The 20,362-nt window shown below is 39.2% G+C and overlaps 1 protein-coding gene across 4 annotated transcripts in view; it reads left to right on the plus strand.

Moving 5' to 3' along the window:
• LOC149619151 (uncharacterized) overlaps positions 1–20,362 on the plus strand; it is a 78,931-nt gene that overhangs the window by 22,557 nt on the left and 36,012 nt on the right. Inside the window, exon 8 of one of the 4 annotated variants that reach the window (XM_089854104.1) lies at positions 8,773–10,099. The exons of 2 other annotated variants lie outside the window; for them this stretch is intronic. In XM_089854104.1, the coding sequence (XP_089710230.1) occupies positions 8,773–9,675 (903 nt within the window). In that variant the 3' untranslated portion in view covers positions 9,676–10,099. Of the gene's footprint in view, positions 1–8,772; positions 10,100–20,362 lie in introns of those variants that run through there. One more of the 4 variants, XM_089854103.1, reaches the window with a different exon arrangement.

Below are 20,362 nucleotides of genomic sequence, written 5' to 3' on the forward strand. Positions count from 1 at the left end.
GGACCTTGAAACTTCATAGAATTTGTAACTAACGTAGTGCCATCTTTGGAACTGTATTGTAAATAAGACCAGAACCTTAAAAGTTTTGCCTTAAAATCTCGCGCCGCAAGGTATTCTGGGTAAAGTAAAATGACGGGTGTCGATGTCGTGAAGTCGTCTCATAAATCAACCCAACATAATTATAATATTCAATCGCGAGTAAACAGCGATTTAAAGAAGAAAGATAAGTCAACAATTTGCAATTTGAAGCCGGGGAAATCCTCAAAATGTGTTCAAACTTGTTTTGCCGTAAGTGCGCGGTTACAGAGTCGGCCCAGTGAGCCAAGGCTTAGTGATTTTTCCGAGTCAGTGCCAGTGGGAACTGTGGGATCAGGATCATCGACTGTATCTGTGACTAAAAAAATTAAAACAACTAAAACTGTATTGAAGGATGCAAAAACGACATTTAATTCCATTTCATTGTCGAATGAGGAATTTACCAACTTTAAGATTGCATGATTCTAATTCAAGTGCACCTTAATGAATAAACTTTACTCTAAACCTATTTCTCACTCAGTCGTAAGCAGACGAACACTAGCAGACAGGAGAAAATGGATATCCCAGCATGACTTTCGCAACTTTGCTGCCACGCTATTGGTTGGAAAATATCTTACTTATTTTGAATTATAGACGGCGCAACCGAGGCGTTATCTCTTTTCTGTGTCTACGTTTGAAAGTCCCACTGTATTCTACACTATGGAAGCTAGCGTCTCTAACTCCTTTCGTTATTTACCCCTGGTCCAAGCAATTAATTAACCAGAAGAAGTGTGCAATTTTCACGTAATAAAGATATCATTTTACCCTATTTTTATCGTGAAAAGTCCTCTTTTTCCCTTTTTCATTTTTGAGAGAGCCCTGATATATTATTACTAGTTAAATAGACCTTCCCTGTAATTCCATAGGAAAAGCAAACAGCACGGGGGCTGTGCCGCCATATTAGGCTAGTTCCCATGCGCCAAGAAGCACCGCAAGTGTGAGTCAACTAGCCTTCCGCGTTTAGCGATCGCGAGCTCCATCTGGCGTTGCGTTATGACGCGAGGGAATTCTTTTAATATGGCGGCCCTTCCCCTGTGCGTTAGTTTCTCGGCAAGTATTTAATGGAATGGTCTATCCAGTAATTTCGGTTGAGAGGGCGAGTGGACTGTGTATTCCCAACGTTGGGGCAACTTTGCATTAGAGAAGGGGATATCTACTAAAAGAGGGTTATGACGTTGCCATATATGGGAAAAAAATTACTCTATAGACCGAATTATTTAACTCCAATAATTTGCCAAACAAAATTCTTGAATTGAATCTGTACTCTAGTGATGTAATGTAAAAAGATGAGTATAAGTAGGGTATGATAAATCTTATGAAGAACATAGTGTTGGCTTGTTAATCTGATCATCATGAGAATAGGAATAAAGCATCTTGGCAATGCACAGAAGTGTGCTGTATTTCCCAGACTGTTCACGAACACTGTTCTACGTCACGTTTTATCCTCATTTTCCCCCTCCTTCAGGGAAAATCCTTCCATGAACTAAAGGGCCATACAACTTGTTTATTTTTTTACCGTGTGTTATGTCGCATTCCCACCGTAACGCTCAACTTTACATGGGGTGTGGAAAGGTTTCCAAACTTTGTGGGTGGGGAAGTGGAAAGATTTCCAATTTTTGCGGGTGGGGAGGTGGAAAGATTTCCAAATTTTGCGGGTGGGGAGGTGGAAAGATTTCCAAATTTTGCGGGTGGGGAGGTGGAAAGATTTCCAAATTTTGCGGGTGGGGAGGTGGAAAGAATTCCAAATTTTGCGGTTGGGAAGGTGGAAAGATTTCCAAATTTTGCGGTTGGGGAGGTGGAAAGATTTCCAAATTTTGCGGTTGGGGAGGTGGAAAGATTTCCAAATTTTGCGGTTGGGGAGGTGGAAAGATTTCCAAATTTTGCGGTTGGGGAGGTGGAAAGATTTCCAAATTTTGCTGGCGCGGAGGTGGAAAGATTTCCAAATTTTGCGGATGGGGCCCCAGGTGGAAAGATTTCCAAACTTTGCGGGTGTGGAAGTGGAAAGATTTCCAATTTTTGCGGGTGGTGAGGTGGAAAGATTTCCAAACTTTGCTGGCGCGGAGGTGGAAAGATTTCCAAATTTTGCTGGCGCGGAGGTGGAAAGATTTCCAAATTTTGCTGGCGCGGAGGTGTAAAGATTTCCAAACTTTGCTGGCGCGGAGGTGGAAAGATTTCCAAACTTTGCTGGCGCGGAGGTGGAAAGATTTCCAAACTTTGCTGGCGCGGAGGTGGAAAGATTTCCAAACTTTGCTGGCGCGGAGGTGGAAAGATTTCCAAACTTTGCTGGCGCGGAGGTGGAAAGATTTCCAAACTTTGCTGGCGCGGAGGTGGAAAGATTTCCAAACTTTGCTGGCGCGGAGGTGGAAAGATTTCCAAACTTTGCTGGCGCGGAGGTGGAAAGATTTCCAAACTTTGCTGGCGCGGAGGTGGAAAGATTTCCAAACTTTGCTGGCGCGGAGGTGGAAAGATTTCCAAACTTTGCTGGCGCGGAGGTGGAAAGATTTCCAAACTTTGCTGGCGCGGAGGTGGAAAGATTTCCAAACTTTGCTGGCGCGGAGGTGGAAAGATTTCCAAACTTTGCTGGCGCGGAGGTGGAAAGATTTCCAAACTTTGCTGGCGCGGAGGTGGAAAGATTTCCAAACTTTGCTGGCGCGGAGGTGGAAAGATTTCCAAACTTTGCTGGCGCGGAGGTGGAAAGATTTCCAATTTTTGCGGGTGGGGAGGTGGAAAGATTTCCAAATTTTGCGGGTGGGGAGGTGGAAAGATTTCCAAATTTTGCGGGTGGGGAGGTGGAAAGATTTCCAAATTTTGCGGTTGGGGAGGAGGAAAGATTTCCAAATTTTGCGGTTGGGGAGGTGGAAAGATTTCCAAATTTTGCGGTTGGGGAGGTGGAAAGATTTCCAAATTTTGCGGTTGGGGAGGTGGAAAGATTTCCAAATTTTGCGGTTGGGGAGGTGGAAAGATTTCCAAATTTTGCGGTTGGGGAGGTGGAAAGATTTCCAAATTTTGCTGGCGCGGAGGTGGAAAGATTTCCAAATTTTGCGGTTGGGGAGGTGGAAAGATTTCCAAATTTTGCGGTTGGGGAGGTGGAAAGATTTCCAAACTTTGCTGGCGCGGAGGTGGAAAGATTTCCAAACTTTGCTGGCGCGGAGGTGGAAAGATTTCCAAACTTTGCTGGCGCGGAGGTGGAAAGATTTCCAAACTTTGCTGGCGCGGAGGTGGAAAGATTTCCAAACTTTGCTGGCGCGGAGGTGGAAAGATTTCCAATTTTTGCGGGTGGGGAGGTGGAAAGATTTCCAATTTTTGCGGGTGGGGAGGTGGAAAGATTTCCAAATTTTGCGGGTGGGGAAGTGGAAAGATTTCCAATTTTTGCGGGTGGGGAGGTGGAAAGATTTCCAATTTTTGCGGGTGGGGAGGTGGAAAGATTTCCAAATTTTGCGGGTGGGGAGGTGGAAAGATTTCCAAATTTTGCGGTTGGGGAGGTGGAAAGATTTCCAAATTTTGCGGTTGGGGAGGTGGAAAGATTTCCAAATTTTGCGGTTGGGGAGTTGGAAAGATTTCCAAATTTTGCGGTTGGGGAGGTAGAAAGATTTCCAAATTTTGCTGGCGCGGAGGTGGAAAGATTTCCAAATTTTGCGGATGGGGCCCCAGGTGGAAAGATTTCCAAACTTTGCGGGTGTGGAAGTGGAAAGATTTCCAATTTTTGCGGGTGGTGAGGTGGAAAGATTTCCAAATTTTGCTGGCGCGGAGGTGGAAAGATTTCCAAATTTTGCTGGCGCGGAAGTGTAAAGATTTCCAATTTTTGCGGGTGGTGAGGTGGAAAGATTTCCAAACTTTGCTGGCGCGGAGGTGGAAAGATTTCCAAATTTTGCTGGCGCGGAGGTGGAAAGATTTCCAAATTTTGCTGGCGCGGAAGTGTAAAGATTTCCAAACTTTGCTGGCGCGGAGGTGGAAAGATTTCCAAACTTTGCTGGCGCGGAGGTGGAAAGATTTCCAAATTTTTGCGGGTGGGGAGGTGGAAAGATTTCCAATTTTTGCCGGTGGGGAGGTGGAAAGGTTTCCAAATATTACCTGACTTTCTATATTGCAAACATTCACAATTCATAGTCTTTAGATTTCGCGAAATATTACGATAAGTTAGTACTACACTTATAATACACGTAATAAGTTTATAATTCAGGTGCTATTGCAAAGCTAGAAACATGTTTAATTCCTTTAATATTATAGAACATAATGATCACCTGCTAATCCCTCGTTGGAAACAATCTGATTCAACTCTTTTTGATTAAAATAGTACTTGGAGAGTCAAGTAATAGTAACACTACTACTACAAAATATATTCCGTGACACGCCCCTACATAACGGATTGTACATCCCTATAATCTTTACATTGTGTGGTATTTAAAACTACCAAAAGCGGATTATGCTTCACACATAAATTACGTAAATACTCCCAAATAATCTTTGGTATTGTGAATAGTTTTATCTAAAGAATATTTTAGACACCCTACTCAATCTTTATAGTAGTTTTCGAATTTAGGTACGTGGTAAATCGGTTCTTTAGGCGGAAGGATCGGATGGATCCGATGGAGCCGCGTTACTGAACTATTTCTCTCCGCGTAAGGGGAGGTTCTTTCCTAGGAGCTTAGAGAATATCGTGTAGCTCCCCCAGGCACATGTTACGTACTTCATGTGTAAAGCCTAATCGGCTTCTGAAACTACCAAAACCTTATCGTTGTCGAATTTAAACGCTACTATCCCTTTAAACTGTACTAGTCGGCTAGAAATATGTAATTATTCTCTTTTATCCGTTAGAAGTTCAACTTTTTGTCAGTGGTAGCCTCAGAATTGTAACGTTTCAGTTTACATGCATGGGTGTGAATGTGTAATTTAATGCGAAAATATTTAACAATATACAAAACTTTACTAAAATTTACTTCAGAATAACAATAAAGTTTTATTTATTTTTATTTCTAATTTCTATGGGTTGGCTTTAACTGTACTGTATTAACATTTCATACTGTGATTTGTCTGAAACACCATTTGAAAAGATAGTATAAGGGACATAGTCGAAATGTTTCCAATATTGCCACTCGCCCTGAAGCAAAACCTTATCTTTTTTAAATTTGCGACCCGGCTTCGGAATGGCTACAACTACCAAATGTTCTAAAGTAGGGATGTACCGATATGGGTTCAGCCGATATATCGGAAATTCGTAGCTGATATATCGGCCCATGAAAAGTAATATTTCTCCATGAATATCGTTTTCAAGAGTAGAATAATCATTTTTTAGGACCATTTACGTTTTTACTTAATTTTATTAGAGACATGTGTCACATCTCTTTCGTTGAATGTGGTACCGCTACATATTTTAGCTTTAACCCCCCTTAAGTTAAATCCTTCCTTGGTTTTTAGTAAAAATGCAGCTCCTTTCTTTGTTCAACAAGACGTAGCGTTATACCTAATTAGTGTCGACTTCGATTGTTTGTGGGAGGTATGGGAAACTAGGGAAATTACTTTCTCATAGTCATGAACAACGGGTTAAAACTGTGATTGTGGAAAATCTTGCATTTTCAAAGGGAAATTTTAAATTGTGGGAATAAATTTGTGTGATGTGTTTAAATTACTGTTCATTTAGTACCTTATATCTTGTCAAGCTTTTCCCGGAAATATCGGTTTACATGAAGCCGTTATTGGCCGATACCGATATGAAAAAGATAGGCCGAAATATCAGCCGATATATCGGTGCATCCGTATTCTATAAAAGTATTCCGTCTTGTGCACTTGCGTCAGAACATGCTTGTGTGGTTTGCTAAACACTATTTACAACGGTACGGATCCACTCTTAAAGACCATATTGCTTTGAATAAGTGAAACTAAGTCGAGAACAATAACACTCCTTATACCAAGTTAAAAACAAGTTATCTTTTTCGTTGACCAAACATATTTTGAGTTAAACCAGATTCCCACTCAACCGAAAACAAGACTGAAACCCGGCAGAAAGGGGTTTGACGCCGAGCCCGACGTTTGTTCCGTTAGGTCGGGTGTAACTACTAGTAGTGTAATATTTTTCGGTCGTGTTCTTCGTTACGCTATGTTCTCAGCCAATGTACGAACGGCATCATACCTTCCAGGTAGAGTGCATGCGTACGCGGGATGGATCGATAGCCGCCATTTATTTATTGCGTTTGATATTAGGTGCATTGCTTTTTGGAAACAATGCGAAAATAGATGTGCAGTTGGCGCCCTCGAGAAGCCAGTCCCATTTGTCACGTGTGACGTCACCCTAAAAAAATTCAACACCAAACTCAAAATTCGGTCGTAATGTGAACTGTCTACCATCGGAATCCTTCGGCATTTTTCGGTCGAGTGGGGTTCCAGCTTGAAACACCACGACCAATTAACGCCCACCAGCTTCAGCTTTTTAATTTCTTTTTAAAATGCCCAAAAGTGTTTTAACTGTTTAGGAAGATAAAAAGTCGTTAAATTAAAAGGATTAGTTACATTACCATAATATTACATGAATATATTTTGCATGAGTATCTTCCAGAAACGCTCTTATAAACCCTTTGGCCATGATTGATAATGACAAAACCGACGCCCTTTATCACGATGCTCATCACTCAAATAAAAAAACCGGAAAATTAAGTAAAGTTGAAGGCCTTGTCTTGGCGGAGGGGGCCCGAGTTCTGTGTGCCGGTTAGGATGGTTCCTAGGGTTCGTCCTTGGTTCGGACCTTTCCCTGCCCCGTTCCGCGATTTGCTCGGCCGCCTCGCCCCCGTCCAGGTGTTGCTATGGCTCATCCCCAGCTCTTGGCAACCCTCTGGGGGCCGCGGATATACATTCGGACCGAATGGCACTGCTGTGCTCGGAGGGAAATCCTCCGTCCCCTCGAGCCTTCAGCTGCCTTAGTCCATCCCTGTCACCGACCTCCTGGCTGGGCTCGCTGCCGACGTTTTAGCGCTCTCGTCACCTGCTCAAGGGGCGTTAGTCACGTCCGCTGGCCGGGCCTGTGTGCCTTGACGGTGCTTCTGCAGGTACCATTGGGAACAGTGATGAGAGAAAATTGGGGGGGGGGGACGCTGATAAGGCCCCCAAGCTAGGTGCAGCGCCTAATCAAATGTTCTCTGAGTGTCAAAATCGAAAAAAAGAAATGTTTTCTTTAACAACTTTAAACTTTGTCTATAAAATTTCTAAACAACTGATGCGAATTACTAAAAGTATTGTGGAACATAGAACGCGTTCCACCACTTTTGTCAGGCCAAACGTTCTTTTACATCTTTCTAATGTTGTTAATTTTAATAAGAACTTAAAAATTGGCTGAGGGAGGACCGCGGTCCGAAAGCTCCCAAAGTTTTAAATTTTAAATAAACATATAAAATTTACTCCATGAAGTAGCAGTTCTTATTAAAATTAACAACATTAGAAATATTAAAATACCATGGATCAGAAATTCAATATCTACGGTTCTTATACATCTAGTGTCAAATACTTCTACCAAAGTTTTAGTCTTTTTGGTTTATGCGAAGGTTTATGTTACGAAATTAGGAGGCTCTATACGTTTAAGGTTACATTTACATTAAATAAAGTGTATATGTTTATAAACCAGTTAAAAGGAGGGTTAAGTGGAAAATGAAGTGATTTTTTTATAGATTCTTCTACGTATATCTCCTAATGATTTTAAAATTTAAATTTGGCTCAGATTTTAAGGATAATTTGAAATAAGGACCTCCCACGCCCTGCCTTCTTGTTAGCAAAATTCTCGTGGCACGCTCCATTCCAAATGAAATTTATCGCGAGATTTGATAAAATTTGCGCGCGATGTGATAATCGTTGCGCGAGTTGTAGAACGTGCAACTGGAATTTTGTTAACAGGAAGGCAGGGCGTTACGCGATTGGTCAGAGGTCCTTATTTCAAATTATCCTTAGAATGTGAACCTAATTTGAATTTTAAAATCATTCGGAGATATTTCCTGAATGATTCACTATGCAGACCAAAGAGATAGAATTATTGTATTAAACCTAGAGTCACAACGTGGGATCTCGAGATCGACGTTTCGCGATACACTTTTTGTCGAGCATGAATCTTTATTAAATAACGTATATCGCCACCTATTAATCACTTGAAGAACTTTTTTATTACCGTCTGCTGCTATACTCTGTGTAACAAGCTGTCAAGATAGTATTTTTTAAACGAGATAAATAAAATACGCGAGTTAAATAATAAAAACTCTAGTCCTTTTTAATCTAATAAATAGATGAAATAAAAATCATAAAGATGCTTCTGATTGCAAATGAGCAAGTTAAAGTTGTAGTTAGTTCCGCTAGAGGCTCACAGATGGCGCTGCCATGTTTTGATAAACGTGCTTGATAAAAACAATGTGTTTTGCGGTAAGCCGATTTGAATACATATATTCTATCTCATTGGTGCAGACTGGTCTTATATTTAGTGGAAGAATCCGAAGAATCGATAAAAAATCACTTGATTTTCCACTTCACCTCCCTTTAAGATCCTCAATGCGGAAGATTTGAAGATACTCTCGTTTGATATGGTTTTCCATGCTTGTGCTAAGTTAAATCAAGCAAATTTTGTGTAGCGTTTTTAAGTCTCCAAAACAAAATATTAAAAAAGTGCAAATACTTGGAATAATTCACGGGGGAAGCCTATTAACGTAATTTCCCACTATCAACATATAGATATATCTGAAAGAGCACGAGAAGACTCACATTAAAGATGGCATTCAGAAACGTTTTATCTGCGAATATTGCGGACAAGGGTTTACCAAAACATCCAGTCTTAATAGTCACAATCGCATTCATACCGGCGAGAAACCTTATCAATGCCAAAAATGCGGCAAAAGTTTCACCTATAAACACGTACTGGAGAAACACTACCGGGTGCACACTGGCGAAAAATCATTTCTTTGCGCAGTATGCGGAAAATCATTTAGATTCAAATGGTCACTAGAAAAACACACTAATTCGCACGTTGATAATAAACACGTAGAAAAAGCTGATGAATGCGGAAATTGCGGTAAAGGCTACCACTGTCGCTGTGAACTGGCTAACCACGCTGTAACACACACTGGCGAGAAAACTGTCGATGGCAAAACATGCCAGATAAAATTTGGTAAACTAGCGCAGCATGCGCGCACTCACACCGGTGAAAGTTCCTTTCGGTGCGAAACATGTGATAAGACTTTCACGGTCAAAAATAGCTTAATCACGCACATGCGAACTCATACCGGGGAGCGACCGTTTCAATGCCAATTCTGTGGCAAGTGTTTCTCGCAAAAACCAGCTTTAGTCGCGCACACGCGCATTCATACTGGGGAAAGAAACCACAAATGCGAAGTTTGCGGAAGAGCGTTTATTACTCGGGATAAAGTGAAACAGCATATGGTAACCCATACCGGCGAGAGACCTTATCGATGCGATATATGCAATAAATGTTTTGGTCAGAAGTCTACGTTGAATGGGCACACCCGTACGCACGTAGGGAAAAAGACTAGAAGTAAACCAGCCACAACTGAAGGAAATATACAAATCATTACCCAAGAAACTGATGAACAGTATAATTATTTTGTGTATCCAGAATGACCATCAGAACGTTACTAAACAATTGCATACTTGGTTCAATTAATTATCAAAAATGAGAACTTTTTCTTAAAATAAACCCAATTTTCAGAGCACTTTTCCTGGGTTGAGTACATTTTTTTCTTAGGTAATTGTTACAGAAAATCATCCTGAATATTATTCTTATTTTATTTCTTTGTTAAAGTTTATTTAAACCGTTATATTTTCATCTACTAGATGTTTGTCTAATTTTCTACCGCACTAAATATTTAGTAAAGCGTGTGTCTAGTGGGGTGGTGGCGATTTCTTTAAGATTAAGAGGGTAACGTATCTTATTAAATATTATATAAAAAAGGACTTGGTTTGCCCAAGCCTGAAAAACAAAACGATAAGAGTTTTTTCCAGTTGACTGAAGCGCGGATATTTTATTTTTCTATATAATTTTAAAGACAATCCGTATTTTACTACTCTTTAGAATTTAATTCAATCTCCTGATTTTACTGGTAATGGATTTATTTCCTATAAATTAATTGAAATAAAAAATTACTTTATCTCAGATTTTTCAGGATAAAATTTTACGAAAATGGAATTGTTGAAAAATCTGAGATAAGTAATTTTTTATTTCAATTAATTTATAGGAAATAAATCCATTACCAGTAAAATCAGGAGATTGAATTAAATTCTAAAGAGTAGTAAAATACGGATTGTCTTTAAAATTATATAGAAAAATAAAATATCCGCGCTTCAGTCAACTGGAAAAAACTCTTATCGTTTTGTTTTTCAGGCTTGGGCAAACCAAGTCCTTTTTTATATAATATCTGTTCCTTCAGTCTGCATTTGTATTAATCTATTATAAAACAATTTTTTGCCTGAAATGCGAAATTTTTCACTTCTAGGACGAGGTTAAAAATGGTTCTACACTTCTACCAATTCTTATAAGATACGGCTCACAATTCGTTTTAGAACCCGAGCTTAATAGTCAACTTCAAAACCAACATCCTGCCACGATTTTTAAACTATCAAATCCGTATCTTTTACAGTCCACTCTACGATTACAATTATCCATGACATTGCGTTCACTGCCCTTGTACGTTTACAGTGAGTGGCACCGTGGCCAGTTGTTTTAATAAAAATACCTAGGCCACAGGTCCAGTTTAAAAAAAAAATCCTTATTTCCAACACTGATCCATCTATCCTTATGCCTTACTGAAGGCTACAGTGAAATATCCATGAAGCGTAAGCTTCTATTATAAATCCATGGCCTAAGTAAGGCAACTTAAGCCTTGGTCGAAACTAACATCTAAAATATAAATTAAAAAGGTATCTTAAGTATATAATTTCAACCGAGACACATAATTAAACGAAAAATAGACCCGCCAAAGCAATTTTTAATAAATATAGTGTTATATTTATTGAAAAATATCAAGTTAAAGTTTCAAGGCGGTGAAAGGGCAAATTAGCGTCGTCTACTGTAGAGTAATGAACAATTAGCGTCGTCTGCTGTAGAATAATCTTTTGAGGTACTTACATTTTTAATTAAATTAACATACTTAGACTTAATTAATTTTGATGAAACTTGAAAAAGGCACACCTTGAATAGTTACTTGTTAATTTGAAAGTATTCCGAAACGTAACTTCGCTTTAGTTTTTAAATGATTCGATGTACAGGAGCACCAAAAACCCCATGTTATTCCTATGGGAAAATCGGCGAAAATCTGTGAATTTTCATTTAACATTACGGGAGGGTGTGGGATCTTATCTAGAAGGGCCTACCGGCCCTCTAGAATTAAGTGAAGTGAGTACTTCTACAACATGGTCATTAGTTCCTCATTAGTCGACTGTCTCCGCACAGTTTTATTTTTCAAACCTAATAACCTATAGCCCGTTTCCGCACAGTTTAAAACCTTAAATTTATGCTGCTGGCCCATTGGACCGAAATTAGCCAAAATAGTGAGGTTTATAATTATAAAATTTTCGATGCTATTTAACGATAGATTTATTTTTAATGCATTTTTTACAAACGGAATTAAAAAATACTAATTTTACTTCTGGTTATTAACAAAAACACACTTGGTTTAATGCTTACGTCTATCAATACACTTTTCTCTATCGATAGTGATATTGCAATGGTTAAATCACAAGTTTAATAGTATGCCTCTATTGTAGCATAACCTAACCAAAACCTAACCGAACCTAACCCTAGCCGAACTTAACCCCAACCGAACCGAACCAAACCTAATACACAAGAAAATAAAAATGTTTTATTTGCAAACTGTGCGGAAATGGGTTATGGTAAAAAAGGGGAACTAAAATTTCAATGTTAAAACTGTGCGAAAATGGGCCATAAATAGTGTGCGGAATTGGGCTATGATTCTCGAAAATTGTGCGGAAATGGACATCCTCGTTTGATGGTAATGAACGGCATGTTTCTCTCGCCCTATGATTGCTGCGTTAAGAGATATTAAAACGTGACACCCTGTGGTTAGAAATCTTCACTAACGTTGTAAAGTACTCTATCGTTCTGTGTTCAGAAACCTCTCACAAGAGCAGAGACCACAGAACTGAGCAAGTTTAAAGTCGTATTGTTCTCCCTCGCGACGTCTTATTTTTAAAGGGAATGAGAAGCTTCGTTTGAAAAACCTATGATTTATATAACTAAAGATTGAATTAATTTCTGTGAATTCAAAAATATCAAGCTTTTAATTCTCCGATTTCTGGTTATTTGGCCGCAATATGCATTTGAAAATGCTTCATATGAAATTATTTGAAATCCACTTTTTATGAAAGGCTAAAAAGTTTTCTGTAGTTCGACGTCACAGATATTTTTCACGTGAGATGGTGCCACTCTCTCTGCTATCAGACCCAGAGTTTAGTCTGGCGAGAAGCTCGAGACGCGTATAGGATTCCCGCGCTTTTTTTCCTGACGTCATAGTGATGTCATCAAACGGGCGAACAAGCTCGACAAGACAAAATTGTTGATATATCGAAACTGAGTACTCGTGATTTTTCAATGGATCTTAAAACTAGAAGTTTTGGTTCAATTATATTAAAAACTTGATATTTTGAAAGTAGAGACTTGAAAGTGTAACATAATACCACTTTCGTGGTAAAATATGATATGAAATTGTAAATTCGCATTCCCTTTAAGTAAATTGGGCAACTTCCACTAAACAATATGGTCGTGTAGATAGTTCTTTACTGTTGCGCTTAGAGAAAATTTTCCCCTTACCCTTAGCTTAAACTTCATTGTAGTGTTATCAGGCCCTTTGTGAGCCAAGTTAATCAAGTACTCATTGAAACTGAAGTTCTAGCAATTCTCCCTGAAGTTTCTTGACTCATAAATGGCCTGGAAACACTGGGGGGGGGTGCAAATTATGTCGAATTTAGCCTTCCGTAATGAAACCCATGTCTTAAGTGCTCTTAATATACAATTAACCGCTGCCTACGTTAATCAAGGCTTGTGCGCCTTGTTCGTTTAAAAAGCGCTATTAGCTGGACTTAAATAATTTTAAATGTTAATTTTCTCGCGCTTGGAACTTTAAATGCTCATTTTCTCGCGATTGTAACTTTAAATACTCATTTTCGCGCGCGTTTTGGTCCAGCTATAAATGAAATCTCGCGGTAAAATAGGGAGAAAATAAGATGTCGCTTTCGCCCCCTTCGAAAGTACCGCGCACAGGCCTTGATTAACGGAGGCAACGAATTAACAATCAAAATTTATTTTAGTCGACCTACATCATACCTGTCCACCATCACTTGGGCTCAGCTCAGCTCACGTTACTTTATAGAAATTGACAACGAGCTCACCTCAAGCTCAAAATTGAAACAATGTTTCCTTAGAGCTCAGTGTGAGCTCAAGCTCAGTTAGTTTTTATAAATGAGCTCGCCTCGGGCTCGGGTTCATTCGCATAATTTTGATGGGCTAAGCTCGAGCTCAAGCTCTCTAATATCTTTCGCGGGCTCAGCTCGGGCTCAAAATCGATAAAATTTAAGGCTCACCTCGAGCTCGGGCTCATTCAATTTAGTAAGCTCAAGCTCGAGCTTGGTCTCACATTTCAGGAGAATATTTCTTCCAAACAGTGTAGATGTTGAAATAAATAATTTTGCAGCTATTTTTACGCGATAAATGCAAAACTACAATACATATTTACTATCCAAATGACTTGCACTACATTTGTATTAAAAAAATTTCAAAATTTCATCTACCAATGAGTTACGCTAGTTTCTGTTGGCACTGAATACGGCGCTGAGCGAAGCTGAGCGCAGTCTCAAAACAGTGAGCGCCCTTTCAAAGTGAGCGGTCTCATAGTTTTCAGTTGGCCTCGCTCGAGCTCAGGAAAGCCAAAACATTTGTAAGAGAGCTCAGCGCAAGCTCTCGTTGATTTTACAGTTGAACCTGGGCTCAGCTCAAGGCTCACTTTGTTTGTGACGTATTGTGAGCCCGGGCTCAAGCTCAGAAAACGTTTTCATAAACTTTCGGGCTCGGCTCGGGCTCGTGACTTTATCAATTATTTCGAAGAGCCTCGCTCTATTCGCGCTCGGGCTCGCTAAATTGACGTGAGCGCGGACAGCTATGCCAGTGGACCCCCGTTTTACTGGAAAAATTATAGGACATTATCCACTGGAGTGTGCAAAAATAGTCAAGCTATCAAAACTTCGGAAAAATTTATTGGTCAACTGTTCAGTGACCCCCTTAGTTTATGGGACATTTTGAAATTTTATTGGACAACGTCTTGTGTTCTGTGCTTATTTTCGGCCCTCTCCGTATCTCCATTCCAGTCTATCTGTGAATTTGTGTTCGGTAAGAGAACCACGCACCGTATATCCATTCCAGCGTATCCGTGTTTAATGGTCTTATCTAAGGCTAATGGTGGTTGAAGGAGTGGAGATATAAGACCATTGAACATTGTGTATGGTCTTTGGTGGAGATGTAACCGTCCTTAGAGCCGCAGCTAAAATCAGCCAGAATTAATAATTATTCCAAAGAAAATCTCTATAGTTCAGGGCATATATAGTAGTTGGAATTAACTGCCTACATCTCGTTAGAAAAGTAGTGTCGAACTAGGGATGAATTTAACAATAAAACCAAGACACGAACTACTTCGGGTTTTTTTTTTGCAACTTGGACCAGAATATGAAACATAAGAAACAGTGTAGTATGGTGTATTGGAAAAACGAGATTGTCACGGAATTCTATAAAAATATATTTCGAAAGAAAAAAAAACGAAACTCTAATATAAACCCAAGTAACAGTTAAACATCGGTCCTACATGTAAGGAACCGAATTAAGTGAAAGACCTAGGATATGCTTAAAAAAGGCTTGACCTAGAATATTTGAACATATTGGTAACATGAAAATTGATAACATACTACTAAAATATTGAAGCCATAAGCTCAATCATTTTGCAGCCATCTTGGAATATGGCCGCTGGAATACGTATTATCAAAAACGGATTTATGTGGGAAGAACGTTGAACGTAGCAAATTCCCTACCCATCCTCGACTACTTTGTATGTTTTGATGGGAGTGGCTTATAATTTCAAAACTCGCGCTCGCCATCAATCGGCCTTATTCTCGTATATTTTGGGCTTTAAATATAGATACTGCATAAGGCAAGTAAATAATATTATTAACTTATAAATGTACTACAATAATAATTTTAGTACAAAGAAAGAAAAACCAGATAATTAAAGTAAATATTTAAAGAAACATCAATTATATATTTTTTTTTTTTTTTTTTTTTGTGGGTTTCAATGCGAAGTGGGTCTAAGGACCGCGGCAAGGATGTGAATATTCAGGTTTCATTATGTGTGTAAGCAGGGGAAGGAAATGAGGTTTACTTGGGAGGTGACGGACGGGGTGTGGGGGTCAAGTCACCTCCGGCGGACACGGGGCAGTCGGCACCTATAGGGTAGGATCGCCGACATGTGTCTTATTCCCTCAAACTTTGCCGCCCAGAAGCTTGGCTTACAGGAGTGCGCCACACTCCCGGCTCAATTATATATATTCTTAACTCTAAAACTTAATTCCACTAAATCGTGAGTTATATTGCATTGTTGTGCACTTTGCTATTTTACCAGTCCACTAGCGCAATTTCGAACAAAATAAATAAAAAATTATTTAACCTCAAAAATAGAGATAAGAATGGCATTTTCAACCACTAGAAGTCAAAATAAGCAAAATTAAATTTGTGGGTGGAGTCAAAATATAAGCATACGAAGTTTCTCAATAAAGTATGCAAGAATGGTACTAGAGGCTAAAGCTATGATCCGACGTTATTAGTACATAAATCCGTTTTTGGTATTATAGATCTGTGAAAACATTTTTAAGTAATATATGAAGGCCTGCTACTTAGTTTTTGCGACATCTTATATAACGTTTGCCATATTAAATACTATGGTAATTAATACATTGCATTTTTCTACAAATTTAACAAAAATTACTATATAGAGTTGACAAGTTTACTGAACACTGTAATATTAGCTGTTTTCAAGCCTAATTCATCGAAACCATGTTTAGAAAAAGGCTGCCTAAAATCAGAAGAAAATAGGGGAAGTGGGTAGCCGTAGCCTTGAGCCATACAAGTCGTCCAGTGATTCTCACTTACAATGGTCGATTCCCCTACCACCCTTAAAATTTGAATCTGGCCAATCGGCGCGAGGCATAAAATAGTACCAGATTTCATTGCGAACGCCACCATGTAGCGAACTGTGGAACTAACTTGTGTAGTCTGCTTATATTTCTGCTGTGCTTCAGTTTGAGTTAGGGTTACGTCAGGCAACGGGTTAATGCGGATATTGGTTTAATTAACGACGAAAATTCGGTTATTTAATAAAATGAATGTCGTTAAGAGTACGCAGTGTGATTTAACGTACAAGGAAACTACCGATAAGAAAATTCAGGCTGTGTTGAAAGGAAAAGTAAGATCTACCCAAACCAATCCCAATGTTAAAAATCAAACTACAACAACTTGGATACAACTTTATTACTTTGAACTCTTCCCTATCACAGTTTAAAACTTCGGACAAGTTAATTTTTTCCCTGGAACTTAGAAATACCATTGTATTTAAAAATAAAGACATATTTTAAAATAAGTTATGAATTTAGTACTTACCACTCGATTCCAGCCTCTGCCATTCTGCCTGAGTGCCTCACTGCCTCTAGCAGACGCCTCTAGTCAGTTGGAAGGCGTAGGACCGTACTGTCCACAGAATTACGTCACTCGTGTGTTAATGCGCGTAAAAATCCTATCTCTCTTCACCCCCACGCGGAGGGAAATGGCGCGAAAAATCCGTAAACGGGACGCCTCGCGAAGTTGCCCAAGCTACCCACTTCCCCTATTTTCTTCTGCTAAAATCTATTATCCTTAAGGGAAAGAAATAAAAAAAATTATTGCCGGGAGTGTGGCGCACTCCTGTAAGCCAAGCTTCTGGGCGGCAAAGTTTGAGGGAATACGACACATGTCGGCGATCCTACCCTATAGGTGCCGACTGTCCCGTGTCCGCCGGAGGTGACTTACCCCAATTCCACCTTCCGTCACCTCCCAAGTAAACCTCATTTCCTTCCCTGCTTATACACATACGACCTAGCGGCCCCCGTCAGTGCTGGGCCGCGTAGGGTCTCCCGCTCAATTCTTCCTGGTGCTCAAGGCCTAACGGCTAAGCACTAGTGTTAGTAGGTGGACAAAAAAAAAATTATTTAAGGCTATATTACTCAACATGTTAATTTGGAGAAATCCTGAAATATGGGGTTTAAACTTCCGAAAGGTTATTTTTATTAACGGGATTTTCTATTTATACTCAACCAGAAATCGTAATGTTAAACTCTATGGAGCTTAACATTACGAGTTGGATAAATTTTTGCGAGTTAGACCCAAGGTTTCCCGACCAAGGGGGTACACTTTTACACAACCTAACAGTACAGCACTAGCAAAGGCTGAAAGGTATAGTATCTCATTTCGCGTAGTGTAAAGTTATGTTGACCTTTTTGTATAGGTTTCAAAAATATTCTTTTTAAACCACGCGCCAGCACGTGCGACATTTCATTAAAGTTTCAATTCAAATCTCCCCTTTTGATTCTCTGATAAAGTTCAGGTGATTTTTTAATACCTTTTGGGCCTATTTTTTGTCTTTCTAAGCCTAAGGTTAAATGATCACTATGCAATAGATGGAGAATTTTTATAATATCCTTGTAATTATCGGCTACTTTAACCAACGTGGTTTCAACGAACATTTAGCATAAATTTTGTAAAACAGTGTATTATACTTTCCCACCATTCCAAATGTTAGTTATGATATGTAATTGCTGTTAAAACGAGCCCTCGTGGTACAGTGGTAAAGTGTCTGGCTGCTGCGTGAGCGACCGGGGTTCGAATCCCGGCTGCGACCAAGAAAAATTTTAATTAAAATAAAATCTAACCGATCTCAGTTACCCCTATGGGTGGGTAGAGGTACTATCGAATTCATTTTAAGCTAAAATCTAACGATAACGAAGCGACAACCCCGGCCACTACTACTACTACTACTACTACGGCTCGGGTCAAACCGTTGCCTACGGAATAAGAATTAAGGCCAGTTCTCCGTAGGGTTTTAGACTGTATATCTGACATTTTAGTTCCCCTGTAATATCCACTAGGTGCGCTCTTTGCTATCCCTTCGGTGACGCGACGCTACGAATTGAATTTTTATCCCGCCGAGCCGATGCGCTACAGGCAGACTGACTTGAAACAAAACGCCCGAAGCTGAAGGGGTGGATTACTTTCATATCCTCTTCTTACCCGTTTTGACTGCTTTCCCCAACATATCTGTGTTAACTATAAAGAGACGAATAGAATGTAAAACCGTTTAAAAAAAGTAGAGGGTGGTGTTTGGGGGTCTTTCAAAAAGAAGTTTCGGTTGGAGTTCGTTTCCTAGAAGGCTATTTGGCTTTGTTCTCGCGCTGTGCACGATTGTCGATTCAGCTTTCACTAGTAAAATTTTTATATTTCTATTTCGTGCTATTTAAATCAGAATACATCTACATGTCTGCAATATAGTTCTGCAAGATAAAATCTAAGAAAAGTATGTTACGTCAAACTTTTTTGGGTATATGCTTACTATAATATTGGTTTAAAGCATAGCGCGGCTCCTGTGGATCCCCTACAAGTTGACTTTCCTTACGAACTCCAGTTTTGGCTTGGGAAAGCTAGAGGCATTTGTGGGCGGGATTTATACGTGCATGTATAAATCCAGCCCACTAGACTTTGCCAAACCAAACCCGGAGTTCTGGAGGAAAGTCACCTTGTAGCGGATCCACAGGAACCGCGCTATGCTCTAAAGTTTCGTAAATATACTTAAGATAGGTTTTGAAAATGGTAATATGCTTTAATTTCAGAACCAATTTTTTCCTAAATAACGTTTCTCCTGAGCCTCCGAGATATCTAGGCCCGTGCCTATCGCGAAGCGAGAATATTTTTTTAACTAATTTAGTGAAACCGAGGCCACGGATAGTAAAAAAATGTTTTAGAAAATTTCCGAAGACCTTTATTAAACAATCATGCCAAAGAAGTAAAGGATAAAAAACCTAAGGTTAAAAAAATGAAAGGTTGCGAAGGAGTAAAATATTCCTCTTAGGGTATAATAAAACTGTGAATTAATTGTTTTGCTAAAAAAACAACAATGTTAAAATCTCATAATTAATTTTGTTGTCCACACAATCTAACCAAAAGATTCAAGAAAAAATAAATAGCCCCTAAAACAATTACGTTAATTTAAGGGTGACCCTTTCTCTTTCATAAAAATTTTATAATTGGCCCCTAAAACATCAAGGACAATTTATGAAAGACCCCCTTCTCAACTGTAATAAAAGCGCCATCTAGTACACATATTAGGTGAAAATATTACCTCTATTAAATTGGATATTTCCCCACATAAAAATCGACACGCACGGGCCTATAAATCTCGGAGGCTCCGGTTTCTCCCCAAAAAAAGGACAGATATTATACAACAAGCTGCTTCGGGGAGCATAACATTTTTGCACACCTAATAAAGTGAGGAAGTGACCCCTATAGGTGTCTCAAAGTTATCTTATTTCCGTCCCTGCTTAAAATAAAACCGACAAAATAAATCACAGCTAGAAAAGGTTGAAAGGGGGCGGAAATAAGTCAAAATACTTTAAGCCTCCTATAAATTCGCGAGAGTGGAAATTAGCAGAACACTTGAAATGTATCCAGGGACACTATTCTCTAAAAAGTGGATAATCCCGAGTGTATTTCCGCGTTATACGGCGTAATACGCTTCCCATCTTACACCCTCAGAAAGTCTTTATTACAGAGTGGCTTCTCCCTCATCAAATTTTCCGTATGGAGTAAGATTTTTGCAAACGCCATCTAGATGTCGTGTGCAAAAATAAAAACGAGTTTTTCTTCGCAGTCGTTAAAAAACTGCATTTATACACAATCCTTGGCGACACTTTTTCAAACCCACAAAGGGTCAGAAATTAGACAATATTATATGTATTGCAATTTGAAATTAAGTTTAATCGATATGAGAAATTTGGTTTTAATTTCGTAGTTCAAACATTTGTTATGATAAGAAATTTTACAACAAAAACGGATATAAATGCGGCGTTTCGAGATAAAGGGAGCTCAGATTTTCACGTATGAAATTGTATAGAATATGTTCTCGTAAAGCCAAAGTGGATATGTCAAATAATTAAGGCGAATAATTACAAA

Source organism: Phalangium opilio, unplaced genomic scaffold, assembly GCF_054372755.1.
Source record: "Phalangium opilio isolate 3A_F unplaced genomic scaffold, DU_Popi_V2 ptg000209l_1, whole genome shotgun sequence".
In the NCBI taxonomy this organism is placed as follows: domain Eukaryota; kingdom Metazoa; phylum Arthropoda; class Arachnida; order Opiliones; family Phalangiidae; genus Phalangium; species Phalangium opilio.